The sequence below is a fragment of the Gordionus sp. m RMFG-2023 genome, chromosome 1, assembly GCF_954871325.1.
Source record: "Gordionus sp. m RMFG-2023 chromosome 1, tfGorSpeb1-WG-v2, whole genome shotgun sequence".
Lineage (NCBI taxonomy): Eukaryota > Metazoa > Nematomorpha > Gordioida > Chordodea > Parachordodidae > Gordionus > Gordionus sp. m RMFG-2023.
In genome coordinates, this window is record NC_088775.1 from 27,136,347 (window position 1) to 27,156,766 (window position 20,420).

The 20,420-nt window shown below is 26.9% G+C and overlaps 1 protein-coding gene across 1 annotated transcript in view; it reads right to left on the minus strand.

Annotated features, from left to right (window-relative positions):
* The window catches only part of LOC135922378 (uncharacterized), a 106,364-nt gene extending 89,471 nt beyond the window's left edge, over positions 1–16,893 (minus strand). The window contains exon 1 of the mRNA XM_065456765.1: positions 16,275–16,893. Coding sequence (XP_065312837.1) covers positions 16,275–16,823 — 549 coding nt within the window. The 5' untranslated portion in view covers positions 16,824–16,893. The remainder of the gene's footprint in view (positions 1–16,274) is intronic.
* Positions 16,894–20,420: the final 3,527 nt, after the last annotated feature.

A 20,420-nucleotide genomic window follows, 5' to 3' on the forward strand; every position in this document is an offset into this window, starting at 1 on the left:
CTCAACAAACGTCCAGCGTTCCAAGCGAAAGAGCATTCAGCAAGGCCGTTGATTTTTTGACCAAGAAGCGAAACAGGATGTCATCAACAACATTTAAACATTGTATGTGCCTAAATAATTGGGATGTTTCAATATGAAATCATTATCTATTATATATACACATTTTTATCTTATTGATGCTATTATAAATCTTGTTATTTGCATTATACAGTTATCAATAAATATTTGAAATATAAATAAATATTGTGTAATTTATATTATTTTGAAGATATTTAGTATTAATTTATATAATATAAGATAAGATTATAGGCCTATTTTTATTAGATTTTATCTAAGGTTTTACAAATTTAAAATCATAGATCAAAAACATTTTAATTTATGTTTCTCTATTTTAATAAATAATTTTTATGTAAAGAGTGAATTTATTTTAAAATTACCTCAGCTTAGAAAATTTTCAAATATCAAAAATTATGTCTTATTAAATCATTCACATAAATAAGACATTTAATAACTAACAAATCTACGCGAATGAATTTTTTATTAATAATTAAATTTTTATATACTATAATATCTATATATATAATCCTCAAAAAATGTCAATCAAATTTAGCCAATAGTTTTCTTTTAAATATTATTTGTCCAATCAAAATGATTATAGCAGTCACAGTCACAACTGTGACATTATATAGTCAATTATTTTACCTGATAATAGTCAATTATAATTTTGTTAATATATTATGTAATATTCAACTTCTTTATTAATTATTGGACGTTTGTCCTACTTAAATAGGGAGTGATTCTTAATAATATTTAATTAATATTAACGAATTCGGAAGTATTTAAGTTATGTTAAATTGTAGTTTTAATCTCCATGATATTTAGCGCCATCTATAATATTATATTTTAAATAGCATTATATTTCTAACTTGAAATGTAAATATTTTGTCTTAATTGATGTCAAATATATTGTTCTTTCTATATATCTATAATTTATCTATCTATCTATCATAGCAATTTTAAGCCAATTTAGATCATATTAGCAAAATGGATTTAATCTCCTATAAATCATGGAAAGCATTTCAGAAGTATTTTGAGGCAATAGGCAGGAAGGAACATTAGTATGAAAAAAATGTTTGCAGATAATCCTACAAGAGCTAAGGAATTCAAATCTATAATATATATATTCAATAAAAATCATCATAGCTTAAACATATCAAACACGCATTCATAAACCAAATCGAACCGCCATTTTCAAAAAAAGAATTTCAATACAAAAAACAATTACAAAACATATAATAATTACAATAATTGATATTTTTTTTAACGGACACAACATCGAGCAAAACCTTCAATCATCAGTAAATAATTATATTTTTTAACAGACACCACATCGAGCAAAACCATATACTTTCAATTTACACATCTTAATCTTGAAGATACTGAAAATCAAACATTACTGTGGGCCATTAAAATCTATTTTATTATTTTTTTTTAGATTCCTACACAAGATACCATTCAACAAAACCAAACAATGGAACGTTTCATACTACCAAAATCTAAAGAAGGCATTATTGCTTCAACAAGAGTAAATTTTATATTTTTAAGATGTGATTCCGAAATATATATTTATTAGGTGAGGGGCTATTCTAATATTTTCCATTATTTTTTATAAATATGTTTATGAAGTATATATTTAGTAATTTTATTTTATGTCCACAATAATAAATATTTTAAACTAAACTTATTTTTATAAAATTGAGTAATTCTTATATTTTTAAATTTTAATAATAAATCAACATAAGGAGAAAGCTAGAAAGAGACAGGCACTTTGTCGTATCAAGAAAAGGAACGAACAAAGTCTTATTCCTACAACATCCAACCATCTTGAAGATACTGGAAATAAACAATTTGCTTCAACATCCAATCATCTTGAAGATACTGAAAATCAAGAACAAGTTGAACTAAAAATTAGATTGCAAATCTTATATTGCTGATAAGTTTCAGCAGATAGAGGAATTATTATAATTGCCTTCCAAAAATTAAAAATACTGTGGGCCATTAAAATCTATTTTATTATTTTTTTTAGATTCCTACACATGATACCATTCAACAAAACCAAACAATGGAACGTTTCATACTACCAAAATCTAAAGAAGGCATTATTGCTTCAACAAGAGTAAATTTTATATTTTTTTTAATTTGTATTGTATGTTAGCTGATCAGATTTTTCTTATCTTATAAGATGTGATTCCTAAAAAAAAATATTTTTATTAGGTGAGGGGCTATTCTAATATTTTCCATTATTTTTTATAAATATGTTTATGAAGTATATATTTAGTAATTTTATTTTATGTCCACAATAATAAATATTTTAAACTAAACTTATTTTTATAAAATTGAGTAATTCTTATATTTTTAAATTTTAATAATAAATCAACATAAGGAGAAAGCTAGAGAGAGACAGGCACTTTGTCGTATCAAGAAAAGGAACGAGCAAAGTCTTATTCCTAAAACATCCAACCATCTTGAAGATACTGGAAATAAACAATTTGCTTCAACATCCAATCATCTTGAAGATACTGAAAATCAAGAACAAGTTGAACATTACTGTGGGCCATTAAAATCTATTTTATTATTTTTTTTAGATTCCTACACAAGATACCTTTGGTGCAATATCTAAGTATAATTTTTTCAGTGATCCTATATCAATAAAAACAAATCAAGTTAAAAATTTTAATTTATGACAATAAATAAATTTATTTAAATTAGATTCCACGGATCATATTGCCAAAATGTGCCATTCAACGGACTCTTAATCTACCCAAATCAATAAAAACAAACGAAGTTAAAAAATTTAATTTATGTTATCAAATAGATTTTTTTAAAATTAGATTCCACGATATATATTACCGAAATGTACCATTCAGCAGAATCTTAATCTACCAAAATCAATCAAAATAAACCAAGTTAAAATAATTTATCTTAATAAATTAATTTTTTTAAATTAAATTCCACGAAACATATTACCAAAATGTACCATTCATTCAACAGAATCTTAATCTACCCAAATCAATAAAAACAAACGAAGTTAAAAATTTTAATTTATGTTAAAAAATAAATTTATTTAAATTAGATTCCACGGATCATATTGTCGAAATGTGCCATTCAACAGAATCTTAATCTACCCAAATCAATAAAAACAAACAAAGTTAAACATTTTAATTTATGTTAACAAATAAATTTATTTAAATTAGATTCTATGAATCATATTACCGAAATGTACCATTCAACAGAATCTTAATCTACCCAAATCAATAGAAACAAACGAAGTTAAAAATTTTAATTTATGTTAACAAATAAATTTTTTTAAATTAGACACTACCAAAATCTACTATTCACCAAAATCTTAATCTACCCAAATCAATAAAAACAAACCAAGTTAAAAATTTTAATTTATGTATAACAAATATTTTAATAAATATAAATTTCTGAATCACATCTCATAAGATTGATAAGAAAATTTTTGATTTATCCATCATCAGGGGTTATTCAAAATTTATTATTTATTTATGAAGTATATGGTTATTAATTTTAATTTATGTCCACAATAAAAAATATATTTCATCAACTAATAAAAAAGAGTGCTACATAATCGTAATTACCCATGGAATATTTTAGAAAAAATTATTATAAGCCTGGCATATGTTTACATCAGAGCCGGTGTATTGATTGTGAAATCAATACCCATTGTAACTTCAATACCGTATTGATATCATTATAGATTCAATACCGTAGTGATATATTGCTATTGTATTATCAATACCGTATATTTTAAGATGTTTGCATCGCTTCAAATATATTGGCGACCATTAAAATTATAAAATATTTATTTATTATGTATTTTTTCATCGCTTTATAAATATTGGCGGCCATTTTCGATTTGTAAAAATTTTATTTAAAATAGATTTAATAGTTTTAAATATATTAAAATGATAAATATGATTTTCTATTCTTTTATATAATTTATCAGGGAATTTATTTATTTTACAATTCTTGATATCCTATATATTTTATATTTGTTTACTCATTATTTGTAATTTGTGAAGTGCTATATAATTGTTGATTCAAAGTTTTATAAATGATATTATGAATTCAAATAAATTAAATGGATCTTATTGATTGAGTTTATAAAATTTTGTGATTCATATATAAATGTCGAATCAAAGATTTATAAAAATCAATAACGTATTGATTTTTGATGGTATTGATTTTACAATTACACCGGGTTTGCAGGTCTCTGAATAATCACAAAAATATTAAATTATATGTATAATTTTTAGCAGGCCTCAAATTTATTTTATTTATTTTAGATAAATATTTCTGCACAACAATCATTAGTACAAGAACATTATTGTGGATTACTCAACACTAAGTGCGATTATTGCGATTCTCTAAATTTTTTATTAGAAAAACCCACAGATGGCAAATTTAAGAATTGCTGTCATAAGGGTAAAGTTAAGATACCATCAATCCGATATATTCCTTTTTTACAAGACCTTTTATCTAATCCTAACAATGAATTTCATTCAAACTTTATGAAATATATAAGATCTTATAATAGTTCACTTGCGTTCGCATCCATGGGAGCACAGATTTCTAATAGTTTAAACCCAGGCCCATATTGTTTTAGAGTTCATGGGCAAATTTATCACCGAACATCTCATTTATATCCTTCCACTGGGATGCCTCCTAAATTTGCACAACTATATGTCCTTGAGACCACCCAGGCTGTTAATGGCAGGTTGCACATGAAAGAAAATTCTGGTTGCAATGAGGATCTCTTAAAAAGATTAGATATTTTAATAAGACAGAATAACCCATTTTCTATTAGTTTTAAAACCTTGGGAGAAATTGAGAAAGAAGAAAAAAATAGGGCTATTCAAGAAAATCGTCCAGTTCAAAAAATCAATATGATTTTTCGTGCAGATCGCTCAAGTGACAAGCGAAGATATAACATTCCTAATATAGATGAAGTAGCTATGATTTTTACAAATAATGATGGTGAACCCCCATTTAAACGGGATATCAAGGTCTATCCTCGAGTTGATGGTAGTGATCTGATAAATATAAATATATTAAGCCCTAATCTTGATCCAATGGTATATTCTCTATTATTTCCTTTTGGTGACCCTGGTTGGAAACCAGATTTAAAGGGTGAAGATACAGGGAGTACAAGGGCAAATATCTCACTACTACAGTTTAAAATATTTAGATTAGCAATTCGTGAAAATGAATTCAACCCAATCCTTTTTGCTGGGAAATTATCACAACAATATATTGTTGATTCCTATTTACAGGTCGAGGCGAATAATTTAAATTTTATTAGACAAAATCAGCCAAAATTACGAGTAGATGAATATTCTGGATTAATGGACTACTTAGAAACAAAGTCAAACAATATAATTCCCGGCAAAGCAGTAATATTACCATCATCTTTTCAAGGTTCTCAAAGAAATATGCGAGAACGCTATCACGATGCAATGGCCATTGTGCTCAAATTTGGCAAACCTGATTTGTTTATTACTTTTACATGCAATCCTAATTGGCGTGAAATTAAGGAAAATCTATTTCCCGGGCAAAGTCCTACAGATAGACCAGATTTAATAGCCCGTGTTTTTAAATTGAAATTAAATGAATTATTGTTCGATATAAATAAAAAAAATTTATTTGGTAAATCTATGGCTTTTATATATACAATCGAGTTCCAAAAAAGAGGTTTTGCCTCATGCCCATATACTTATTATTTTAAACGATGATAGCAAAATTGAAACATCTCAAGCTATAGATAAATTTATTTGTGCCGAAATGCCAGATAAAATTCTCGATCCTAAACTTTTTCAGATTGTTACCCATTTTATGATACATGGTCCTTGCGGGATATTTAACCCCAAATAGCCTTGCATGGAAAATGGCATATGTACCATAAAATTTCCGAAGGATTTTCAAATGGAAACAAGACCAAATATTGATGGATATCCATATTATAAAAGGCGAGATAATGGTATTACAATTCTTTCCGGTAAACCTACGGATAATCGTTATGTTATTCCATATAATCGATATCTAATGTTAAAATTCAATGCTCATATTAACGTGGAAATTTGTACATCTATTAAATCGGTAAAATATATCTTTAAGTATATTTATAAGGGCTATGACTGTACTAATGTTGACATTTATGTTGCTTCAAATATAAATATTCATGACGAAATTAAATCACATTTAAATGCGCGATATGTGAGTGCATGTGAATCAATGTGGAGATTATTAGAAAATAATATGCATGACCGCTCGCACGCTGTTATTCGCTTAGGAATTCATTTACCTTTACAACAGCCAGTATATTTCACTGCTGGACATGAAAGAGATGCTTTATTGAGATCAGAAAATAAACATACTACTTTAACGGCATGGTTTGAGTTAAATAAGACAGATCTAAATGCTAGACAATATCTTTATGGGGAAATACCTTGTTTACCAATTACCATTGGAAACTAAAAAAAAAACGATTAAATGTAATTTCGAGAATGTATTCCGTTCATCCTAATTCTGGTAAACGATTTTTCCTTCGATAATTATTACTTCATGTTTGCGGGGCTACAAGTTTTGATTATTTAAAAACTATTAATGGAATTTTAATGAGTACTTTTAAAGAGGCAGCTATTAAAAGAAATTTGTTATCAGATGATAAAGAGTGGGAATCATGCTTAGAAGAGGGATCAATATATCAAATGCCGTCACAACTTCGGAGTACTTTTGCCTTTATCTGCATTTTTTGTCAGCCTGAAAATCCTGCATATCTATGGAATAGGTTCAGATTTATGATGATTGAAGATTATTTGCGTCAATATTCAGAAGTAATTGCAATAAACATGGCTTTAATGGACATTGAAAACGTTTTTCTTGATCATGGTTTATGCTGTCAGAGTTTTGATCTTCCTTCACCTATAAAAATCCCCCCAAAACAACATTATGATGCCCATGTTGAAGCTGCCGATTCAATCGAGCGTATATCTAAATTAAACCGATTACAAAAATATGCTTTTGATTTAATTATACAAGCGATTGAATTAGAAAATATTCCAGAAAGATATTTCTTCGTGGATGGCCCTGGAGGTTCAGGTAAAACGTATCTTTACAATACCTTAATGTGTTATATAAGAGCAAAAAATCAAATTGTATTGCCTTTTGCAACCACCGGATCCTCTATTCTTTTAAAGGGGGGAAGAACCATCCATAGCGGATTTAAATTACCTGTGCCTATCTTTGAAACTTTTAAAATCCCATATGAATTTACATAGTTCGCTAGCTCTAGATATTAAAAATAGCAAATTGATTATTATTGATGAGGCCACAATGATGACTAAACACGCTTTGCGATGCATTGACCGAATACTTAAAGACATTATGAAAAATTCCCACCCATTTGGCGGAAAAGTAATTTTATTAGGTGGTGATTTTAGACAGACTTTACCAGTAGTGCCTAAAGGCTCCAAAGTCGATATTATAGAGTCCTGTATAAAAAGTTCATATTTATGGAGTCATTTTAAAATAATACATTTGATTGATAATATGCGTATTTCATCAGATCAAGTTGATTACAATGCTAGGTTACTTAAAATTGGAGATGGGCTATCACGCAGCAATTCTGATCTTCCTACAAATAGTGTTGAAATCCCACCTTATTTGCTTGAAAATGATTCATTAATAAAATGTGTGTATGGTAATTCTATAGAAATTGCTGATATAGATAGTCTTTCTACTAAAATAATATTAACCACCAAAAATAAAATTGCACTTACCCTCAACAACGATATCATTAATATAATTTCAGGCCCTATCAAACATTATTATAGTGGAGATTCCATTGAAAGCGATAATAAGGATGATATAATGAATTTTCCACTAGAATTTTTGCATTCACAAACTCCATCCGGTATGCCACCTCACAAGCTAACACTTAAGGTTGGTACAATTGTTATGCTATTACGCAACTTGAGCCCAAAGAAAGGACTTTGTAATGGTACCCGTTTAATCATACGACATTTACATATTAATTTTATCGACGCTGAGATATTGACAGGCACTAATAAGGGTTATCGAGTTTTTCTCCCACGAATAGATCTAGCTCCAAGTGACTCTCATTTACCATTTACTTTAAAAAGACGACAGTTTCCTATAATTCCCGCTTTTGTGATTACAATAAATAAAAATCAAGGACAAACTTTTGATCATGTAGGCTTATCCCTCCCTGAGCCCGGCTTTGCCCATGGACAACTATATGTGGCTCTTACTAGATGTAAATCTCAAAATAATATGAAAATTATGATTTTGCCATCAGAATTACAAGGAAAAATTTTAAAAAATGATAAAACATTCACACAAAATATCGTATATAATGAAATCTTAAATTCATAATTTGTAAGAAATTTAAAAAAGTCACCAACTTTGTTATTCACCATCAAATCACCAACTTTACATCATCTTCAAAAACTAAACCACCTTGAGCAAAGAAAAGAGAACTTCTTCACCATCGCTAAACCATCTTCCTCACCAAAAACAGTATATTCTATTTTATAATTTCAATTTACACGTTTTATTTCAGGTTATTTACAGCAAACTACGAGCAAGAAAATCACAACATTATCTTCAAAAACGAAACCACCTTGAGCAAAGAAAAACAACTTCTTCACCATCGCTAAACCATCTTCCTCACCAACAACAGTATATTCAATTTAATTTTAATTTACACGTTTTATTTCAGGTTATTTACGGCAAACTACGAGCAAGGAAATCACAACATCATCTTCAAAAACGAAACCACCTTGAGCAAAGAAAAGAGAACTTCTTCACCATCGCTAAACCATCTTCCTCACCAACAACAGTATATTCTATTTTATAATTTCAATTTACACGTTTTTTTCAGGTTATTTACGGCAAACTACGTCACAACATCATCTTCAAAAACGAAACCACCTTGAGCAAAGAAAAGAGAACTTCTTCACCATCGCTAAACCATCTTCCTCACCAACAACAGTATATTCTATTTTATAATTTCAATTTACACGTTTTATTTCAGGTTATTTACAGCAAACTACGAGCAAGAAAATCACAACATCATCTTCAAAAACGAAACTACATTGAGCAAAAAAAAGAGAACTTCTTCACCATCGCTAAACCATCTTCCTCACCAACAACAGTATATTCTATTTTATAATTTCAATTTACACGTTTTATTTCAGGTTATTTACGGCAAACTACGAACAAGGAAATCACAACATCATCTTCAAAAACGAAACCACCTTGAGCAAAGAAAAGAGAACTTCTTCACCATCGCTAAACCATCTTCCTCACCAACAACAGTATATTCTATTTTATAATTTCAATTTACACGTTTTATTTCAGGTTATTTACGGCAAACTACGAACAAGGAAATCACAACATCATCTTCAAAAACGAAACCAACTTGAGCAAAGAAAAAAGAACTTCTTCACCATCGCTAAACCATCTTCCTCACCAACAACAGTATATTCTATTTTATAATTTGAATTTACACGTTTTATTTCAGGTTATTTATGGCAAACTACGAACAAGGAAATCACAACATCATCTTCAAAAACGAAACCACCTTGAGCAAAGAAAAAATAACTTCTTCACCATCGCTAAACCATCTTCCTCACCAACAACAGTATATTCTATTTAATTTCAATTTACACGTTTTATTTCAGGTTATTTACGGCAAACTACAAGGAAATCACAACATCATCTTCAAAAACGAAACCACCTTAAGCAAAGAAAAGAGAACTTCTTCACCATCGCTAAACCATCTTCCTCACCAACAACAGTATATTCTATTTTATAATGTCAATTTACACGTTTTATTTCAGGTTATTTACGGCAAACTACGAAGGAAATCACAACATCATCTTCAAAAACGAAACCACCTTAAGCAAGGAAAAGAGAACTTCTTCACCATCGTTAAAACAATCTTTCTCACCAACAACAGTATATTCTATTTAATTTCAATTTACACGTTTTATTTCAGGTTATTTACGACAAACTACGAGCAAGGAAATCACAACATCATCTTCAAAAACGAAACCACCTTGAGCAAAGAAAAGAGATTGAAATCTCCTTTTTTATATTATATGGCTACAAATGCATATGTGTTGTAACCCGATAATCATCAACTCTTGAAGTATAAATATTTATTATATTTTCTTATAATTCATATCTTTGTCTCTTTTTTTCTATTTCTTCCTTCTTATTTTCATTCTTTTTTTCATTTCTTTGCTCCCCTAAAATCCATCTCCTACCTTCACGCGGTGGGGAGTGAACAGTAATTCTGACTAACAGGAGCTCTGGTAAATAATGTTAGTATTTAGGGTGCTAATAAGAGATATTGTTTCATTTTTGTAATTTAAAATATAAATTTCGAAATCACATCTCATAAAAAGGAAAATGTCTGATTCATCCATCATCAAATAAAGGTAAAATATATTATTCATCAATCATTGAATAAAAAAGACAATTCCTCTCTCTTAGTCTTATGAAATTAATGAATATGTCAAAGAACCGGTTGCACCAGCGTCAACTAATATACTTGATTGGTGGGCGAAAAACAGCGATTTTTACCCAACCTTATCGCTGATAGCTAAGGATTACCTTGCTCAACAAACGTCCAGCGTTCCAAGCGAAAGAGCATTCAGCAAGGCCGTTGATTTTTTGACCAAGAAGCGAAACAGGATGTCATCAACAACATTTAAACATTGTATGTGCCTAAATAATTGGGATGTTTCAATATGAAATCATTATCTATTATATATAGACATTTTTATCTTTTTGATTCTATTATAAATCTTGTTATTTGCATTATACAGTTATCAATAAATATTCAAAATATAAATAAATATTGTGTAATTTATATATTATTTTGAAGATATTTAGTATTAATTTATATAATATAAGATAAGATTATAGGCCTATTTTTATTAGATTTTATCTAAGGTTTTACAAATTTAAAATCATAGATCAAAAACATTTTAATTTATGTTTCTCTATTTTAATAAATAATTTTTATGTAAAGAGTGAATTTATTTTAAAATTACCTCAGCTTAGAAAATTTTCAAATATCAAAAATTATGTCTTATTAAATCATTCACATATAAAGACATTTAATAACTAACAAATTTACGCGAATGAATTTTTTATTAATAATTAAATTTTTATATACTATAATATGTTATAAATAAAACAATAAAATATGTTACTTTATAACTAAATATAAAAATATAAAATAAAAAATACAAATCTTATTTATTTTAAAAGTACCATGAAAACAAATAATATTATTAAAAAGAGGAAAAAAGGGAGTGTTTCGAAGAAACAAAAAATAAATTCAAATTATATTAATTATTGAAAAAAATTTTTCAGGCATAAATTATTTTCTTGGGATAAAAAATAATCCCGATAAAAAAAAAGGTCTACACTAAAACCAATGTTTTTCTTGACATAATAGAGCTTTGGTTCATCTAAAAAAAGTCGGCAATATACATCACAGTATGAATAGGTTTTAAGCATTAACACCCCCACCCCCTTCGCGATTTTCACAGGGTTGCATGTGTTTTATTTGGTGATATAATAAAAACAAAAACTATTAAGTGGTATAAAAATTAATTATCAAGTTTTTAAAAAATAAATACCGCATTCATGTATTAGGAAAATTTTTTTACAATTAATAAAAATTTCTCATAAAACTTTTTAATTACAAAAAAATAATTTTTTAAATTTAGAATGTTTAATATTAATAATATTTTATCCAATAATACCAATAATAGTTTTAGAAATTCTTCTTTATACTATAATAATAATTCCTTTTTATCTAATCATTCCTTTTCCACATCATTTTCGCAATCTGCTATAAGTGCCAATTCTACTATAATAAACCATATAAACTCACTGGCAATTCAAAACCCAAAAAGAAAATATAATTGCTGGAATAAAGAGAAAATTGACATAGTAATCAAATTTTTGTCTCAGCCGGAAATGGAAAGAATGAAAATAAAGGACATTGCCAAACATATTGATACGTCAATAGCCTCGGTTAACAAATTAAGGCAAGAAACTTTTCCAGAGTTTATAGGGGGGCGAATTATAGATTATTATAATATATACAAAATAAAATATTCTTTGGTTGATAATTTTTATATTTCGTTCTTCTGAGCGCCTTTCTATAGAAAAAAAAGAATGGCATTTACATTTATCTGTAATATAAGTTAATTACTTTAAAGGTGGGTGGTGGCTGATTTTAAGTTTAAATTCTTTATGTAAGTCTTTATGATAAATATTGAGAAGGTTCATAGAATCTGAAATAAAGATCATTAAATACATAGTATTATTTTTTGTTGATGATTTATACAATACAGTATTACCACTTATACTTCCAAATAATTAATTTTCCAATTACTTACGATATTCTAGAAACATCTCATAGGTAAATTCTTATGTTACTTTTTAAAATAAAAATTATTGTAAAAATTTGAAAAAATATTCACTTAAACTATTTTTTTTCTTAATACATAAATGAGGTATTTGTTTTATAAAAACTTCATATTTAATAATTATACCACTTAATAGTTTTTGTTTTTATTATATCACCAAATAAAACACATGCAACCCTGTATAATAAACATCTTGTTGGTATAAAGTGTATCGCTATATTATATTAAATTGTTATAATGTTCACAATTCTGATAAAAGCTTTAAAAAAAATATATTAAAAAATCTAGACTAAATTTAAATCACGATCTTCCCCATTTCCAATAATTCATTCGTTCTCTGGCCCGGCCCGAACGGGCATGGGGTCGGGCTTGAGTCTAATTCTATTTAAAAGAGTGGGTTCGGGCCGGGCCAGGCCTAATATTTTCAAAAAAAAATCGGGCGGGTCTGTATCAATTTTATATTGAATTTTTTATGTAAAATAAAAATATTTGATTTTATATATTGAAATGAGTAATTATAAAAATGACTTTGTATATTTAAATAATTCGGGCCGGGTCGGCATAACTTTTTCAAAAACATTTCGGGTTCGGGCCGAGCCGGTAAAACTTTTTAAAAAAAATTTCAGGCCGGGCCGGGCTTGAAAAATTAGGTCCGATGCAGATCACTATCAAGTATATTATATTTCGTATAATGACTCAAGTTGGAAATCTAAAGTTAAAAATAAAAAAATGTTTTATAAATAATAACTAATTTAAAATCTTCGTCCTTTTTTAGTATACTCAAGTTCATAGAACTATTCGTGTCGACGCCTCAAGTTCATAAAACTATTCGTCCTCTAGTCGATGACTTAAGTTCATAGAACTTATCGTCCTCTAGTCGACGTCTCAAGTTCATAAAACTCTTCGTCCTCTAGTCGACTAAATTCATAAAACTATTCGTCCTCTAGTCGACTAAGTTGATAAAATTTTTCGTCCTCTAGTCGACTAAGTTTATAAAACTATTCGTCCTCTAGTCGCCTCAAGTTGATAGACTTGAGTTCACAACTCGAGTTAGTTTTGGGTCGATTTTTTCGACCCAAAACTTGACTCCAGTTTTCGGCTAAGTCGACTAGACAGTCGATTAACAACACTAGTCTTAACATTCAAAATATTCATATTTATCATGCCATTTTTGATCATATTAGTAGACACCAGGAGATTAGCCAGGAATTTGCTTGGAAGTAGTGTGGGGGTGGGGGTAATTTTTATAAAAATAATTTAAAAATAATATTGAACATCTAAAATTTTGTAAATTTATTATTAGGATTAATGACTAGAAAAATAACAATTACTAATATATTAATAATCTGTAAATAAATATCAAATATACTTTCTAAATAAAATAAATATAATTTTATCCACCGAAATTCTTTTATAATGACTCGATGAATATAAATAGCATATAATCACGAGGCTTGGATATTCGGCTAAAAATTTGGTTTCGCCGTTTTTGAAATCGGTTGAAACAGCCACTATAATATAAATACGTCCTGAAAAAAATTTATACAAAATAATACATTTTTGAACCTTTAACATGTATATGTCGTAATTTTTAAAGGGATCATGACTATCCGGGATCTTCACGGGATTTAAATGGATCCCTTTAAAATTTCTATTTTTTAAAGGATAAAGAACTATACGGTATTATCACTGGGGCAGAGATTGACCTCCAGTTGAATAAATCTTTTGATTAGCTATCGAATGATACCCTATACTAGACATATCTTATATCATAAGGCCAAAAAAACAAAATTGAAAATTAAAAACGCAACGGTGGAAAACGCTTTTAAAATAAGATTCCTCTTTATCACGATTAAAACGTGATACCGTATTATCATTCCTTAATTTTCAACCCTTTTTTAGTTATCCCTTTGAATCCCGTGAAGATCCCGGATAGTCATGATCCCTTTAAAAATTACGACATATATAAATACATTTCATTTAATTCTGCTATTAAATCTTTGAATATACTGGTAAATGAACACAATTCGTTATGTAATTTAACGCTCAATTTATTTGCGAATTGTGCCAGTTTTTCCAAGGCATTTTCAGAAACCTTTACTATTTATTTCATTAAATGCCTCATTTAAATTTTTTAACAGGTCCACTCGCACTTTAAAATCAATTGTCATCTTTCTACGGTACATATTTACTGAAATTTTAATTAAACATGTTTACAATATCTATTTTTACCCATTTGCTTTAAAAAAATTCAAAAATAATTTTGACAATTGTCATTTTTTTATGATACACCTTCACTGAAATTTTAATTTAACATATTTTTACCCATTTGCCAAAATTCAAAAATAACGATTATGACAATTGTCACTTTTTTATGGTACATAATCACTTAAAAATATAATGACAAATGCCAGTGCATTAATAATAGTAAGTCAGAGCATTATAATTAAAAGAAGCTATATATAACTTACCCTCCCATAATTTTAATATCTACTAAATGTTATTATTATATATATTGGCTAGGTCGAAAAAAATGATCAGGATAATGGGTGAGGTGAAAAAAAGAAACCTAAACCTTAGATCTTCCTTTAAAAAACGACCCATATTTTGGATCAGATCCAATAAAACGACCACAACTTTGGGAAGTCATAAAAAATGACCCGTTTAAGTCTGAGTCTAAAAAACGACACCACTATTCGTTTTCTAGTTGACTTAAGTATATAACTTGTATAACGACTCAAGTTGGAAGACTAAAGTTAAAGAAAAATGTTTTATAAATTAATAATAACTAATTTAAAATCTCTGTCCTTAAGTCGACTAAAGTTCATAGAACTATTCATCCTCTAATCGACTAAAGTTCATAGAACTATTCATCCTCTAATCGACTCAACAATATAATTTGTATTCACGACTCAAATTGGATGTCTAAAGTAAAAAAATGTAAATAACAGAACAAATATCTTAAATAATAATAACTAATATGAAATATTAGCACTCTAGTCGACTCAAATTGACGACTCAAGTTCATTGAACTATTTGTCCTCAACAATATAATTTGTATTCACGACTCAAATTGGATGTCTAAAGTAAAAAAATGTAAATGACAGAACAAATATCTTAGATAATAACTACTTTAAAATATTAGCACTCTAGTCGACTCAAATTGACGACTCAAGTTCATAGAACTATTCGTCCTCTAGTCGACTCAACTATATAATTTGTATTCACGACTCATGAAAGTTTAGAGTAAAAAAAATGTAAAATACAAAAAATATCTTAATTATTATGAACTTGAGTTTACGACTTAAGTCGACTTGAGTTCATAACTCCAGTCAACTTGAGTTTACGACTTGAGTCGACTTGAGTTCATAACTCGAGTTCACGACTTGAGTTTGAGTTAGTTGACATATTCGACTAATGACTCGAGACAGAGTCGGATGAACTCGACTTTTTAACAACACTACTAGTAACCTTTAAGGTTAAATTTATGAAGTAACAAGACATCCAAATGTTCCTCATCTTAAAGTACCTAAAAATTGAGCCTCAGCAGTGTTGTCTTCTAAAAAAATATGCTTAGTTGTTTAAATTTAAGTAATATTATGTTAAAAAGTTTCAATATTTAATCACTATTAGAATATTATGAATACGCTATTTTTTCTAGGCACAGTAATATCAGATATATCATAAAAAAATAATACAATAATTCATATTTACTTTGATAATATGGAATAACATTATGAGAAATTTTCGTTGCTCCTCCATTATATTAATGATATTTAAACTTAAAAATAAGCCATATTTATCTGGACACACAACAATATCCTTGAATAAATAATCGATAAGTATTTCAGATATCACATTGTTGATCATGATCGCACTCATCTTATTGCTAATGCCTATAGAAGAATTGGTTAATATAGTGTTGTAAGTATCCTTAGGGTAAAAATGGTTAAATGTATAAAAAATTTGCACAATAATATATATGATAGGCTTTGGTAAAAAATTGAGTAAATCACCATCTTTGCATAATTTAATTATATGTGATATAAAAACTTCAATATTGCTATAAATTTCATTGACTTCTGTATTATATGGTAAAAGGTTCTTTTGTAAATATTGTGTGTTATTGTTTTTTGTATTAAGATGGTAAACATTGATTTGGTTAAAAATCTCATCTTTATTCAAATCACCTATTTCTATTATACTTAGTATATGGGATAAAAATTGTGTCAAGCCTATTTTGTGAGAAAATATAGTTAACATGTTGGTTAATGATAAAATTATATAATTTAAGGCATAGGATAACAAGATATGTGAGTTTAAAAATTTGGAAGCATTGGTTTTTGATTCATGTTTTTCATTGTTTTTTACAAACCTTACTAAATTCAAAAAAATTTCAATAAGAATATAATTTGAGCTAAAATTTTGGGTAATTAAACTAGAAAGATTAGCAAAATCATTAATTTGGTTAATATAACTAGTCAGCAACTGCAATGAGGAATTAAAAAGATTAAGTGCTAATTTTTTATCTGCTTTAAATCCCGCCAGAAATAGTTTGCTATATATGATAGGGTTTATAACCATTTTGTATAGAAAATTTGAAATATTTAGTAATTCACTATTGTTTAGGCGATTGTTTTTATAATTTGTGATAGAATGATCATGAATAATAAAAAAGGGAGCATTATGAAACAATGTCATGATATTTGAAGACCACTGACGATTTTTGAAATCAATATGAGATTCCATAGAATTATCATTTGATGATAGATTATTATAAATATATGATTCTGTAATCAATAAGTTAGGATTTTGATTTTCATGATATGAAATATTTTTATGAAATAGATCTGTACCACATATATTGTTAGTATTATTGAACCAAGATAATAATTGAAATCTAATTTTAATAAATAATTTAACAAATTAAAAATATAATTTAACCTTAATTTTATAAGATGCATGTTTATTTGTGAAGATACTATATTGTTTTTAACGTATGATATGTTAAGGTTTTCTTCTTTAATATTTACCAGTATATCCAAAAAATTAGCAATGGATGTTGCCTTCATATAAATGAAGAAAATGATTAATTATATTCTAACTACTTTGATTTCGTTGTTTTGCATGATAATATTTCTTGAAAGAACAAATACTCCACTGCGTTAATAATATGTCAAGATTTAAAAAATTTTATAAAATTAAAATTGAACCATAAAATAAAAACAAAATATTTTTTATTTAATAATATATTTGTCATTATAAAGACTATAATTATCTTCTAAGGAAAATTAAATGTAATAGTGTCAGAGGATAGCTAGTGAGGGAGGGGGGGGGGGGGGGGGGTATTCACCATATATTACAAAAGAAAAGGTCATGTAAATTTTGAGTTTATTTTTGATACATTTTATTTGAGCATGTCTAAGAAAATATGAAGAGATAAATAATAATTAATATAATATATCAAATATAAAATAATATAAAATAAAACATTATTTTATAAAAAGGGAGGTGGGACTGCAAGTTCCCAAAAAACATTAATAGTTATATTTTAAAATAGTTATTTGAAGATTTTGTTTTAAAAATATATTCTTTTGGTTCTGATGTAAGAGCTCTTATCTTATCGCCTATATTTTTTAAGAATTTTAAAGTTCCTCTTGGCATATGTCCAAGGGAAGATATAACGATCGGTGTAAAAATATAATTTGTGAATTTGGAATATTTCTTTGTTTTTTTTGGCTATATCAACCGGATTAGAATTTAAATTTTTTGGGAAAGAAGATACGCATGTGAAGTCCCAAATTAAGGAAATTATTATTTTAATATATAAATATTCTGAATGATTATAAATCAGATATAAAAAAAAGAAAGAAATCCAATTAAAAGCTACACCTTTTTAATTTCAATAATTATCTTGCACCCTGCACAGTGGTGTATGGCTTAAATACTTAGAGGGGTGGGGGCTCTAATTTTTAGGTAAAATATTTCCAAATAACTTTTCATATTTTCATTACCTTTGGACTGTTTGACCTTTATAGTATTTTGATATATATATCTGGAATCCTCTTCAATATCGATGTCCATTAATATTTATGGACATTAATTTTGACAAATTCTTTACTTTTGAATTTGTTCGACTATCTACCATTATCAAATTTATAATTACAAGATTACCCCTTTAACATTTTCACATACGGTAGGACAGAATAAATTATTTACTGTTGTAATTGTAAGGAATAAAAAAAAATTAAATAAAATTAATAATATAGTAATATTAATTATAAGTAAATTGAATATTTTATAAATTATTCCTTAATTTATTATTAAATATTTATTCTATCAAGTAGTAGTAGATCATAAATTTAAAACAATAAAAAATAAGAGTGCAAATATTTAAAATATAATAAAAAATAAAAGTAAGAAAATTAAATGGTCAAAACTCAAAAGTAGTAAACATAAAAATATAATGTCCTTAAAAATTTTTTCAAATTAACATTCTCCACTTTTCTTAAATTTAAAGAAATAATATTTATATAGTCTATTTCACGATTTATACTATCTATTAAAAAACTTCCGATTTAGCAATGAAAAAGCTTACATAGAAGCAAGGGAGGCATTGTTTCTCTGAGAATCTTTCTTAAAAATGTTCTTAAAAAAAATTAATAAAATCGTTATAAAAAAAATGAATACTAATCTAACTTATATGCTAAATTAAATATTTACTATTACTTTTACTACGTTATAAAAATTAATATTATTTTTATTACTTTTAAAGATTTTAATGAGGTAAGCACATTTAATACTGCTATTTTATAAAATAAATAAAAGAAAAAAAACATAATACGATTTGGAGATATTTTGCATTAAAATATAAAATGGCTTAATTTTTTAATAAATAAAATAAAAATCATGCTAATGTATTGTATAATTTAACATTTAAAAAATAAGAATTAGGTAAGCAAATAAAATGCTTTATTTTTTAATAAATAAAAGAAGAAACATATTTATATTATATTATTATCACTTCTTTTTTTAGAAAAAAAAATTCCTCCTTTTTTAGAAAAATTAATTAATTTGAAATATCTAATAAATGCAATTGTATAAATAAAATTATCATTTAGCTCAAGAAATTTGGATATAAAGAAATTTATTATTTAAAAAGAAGATCAAAACCAATTTTACGAAACTTAAAAAAAAAATCAAAGCTTGAATTGGTAATTTTTCTAATAATATAAAAAATATTAGCGGCGTACTGGATGTGAATTTTCTAATTCTCTATATTATTGGTCATGCCTAATATTAAATATGCTTGGAATTTTTAGGAACTAATAATTTTTTGTAAGCAGTTTAACGTTGTGAAGAATCAACTGCTCATTTGCAGTCTATGATTCAATTAAAATCATTTGGCTATAAATCTAAATAAAAGATGGTAGATTCGATGCGCAAAATATCAATTGGAATTTTACTCAAAAACAGAGATGAATTCGGCTTATTTATAAATTTTTATTTTTTTGTTGGAGTAATAAGAATACAAAATGTCTTTCAATTGCTTCCCTAGTAAAGTAAGCTTAACGCTTCGTCACTGGTGACATGGAACCTTTATTTTAAATTGAGTGTGAAAATTTTACATAAGATAGCATATTTTTGATTTGTAAAACATGAGTTATAATATAATTTGTTAGATAATTATTTTAAAAATAAAAGTGAAAAAATTATAAAAAAGTGAAAAGAATTTTAAAAAATGAAGGGAAATATTGTAAAATAACAATAAATTGTAAAGGAAGGTTGAAATTATCAATTAAAATGAACAAGGAAATGATAAAAGTGTTGTTAAACGCTACTTTTAAAAGTAGCGCACTA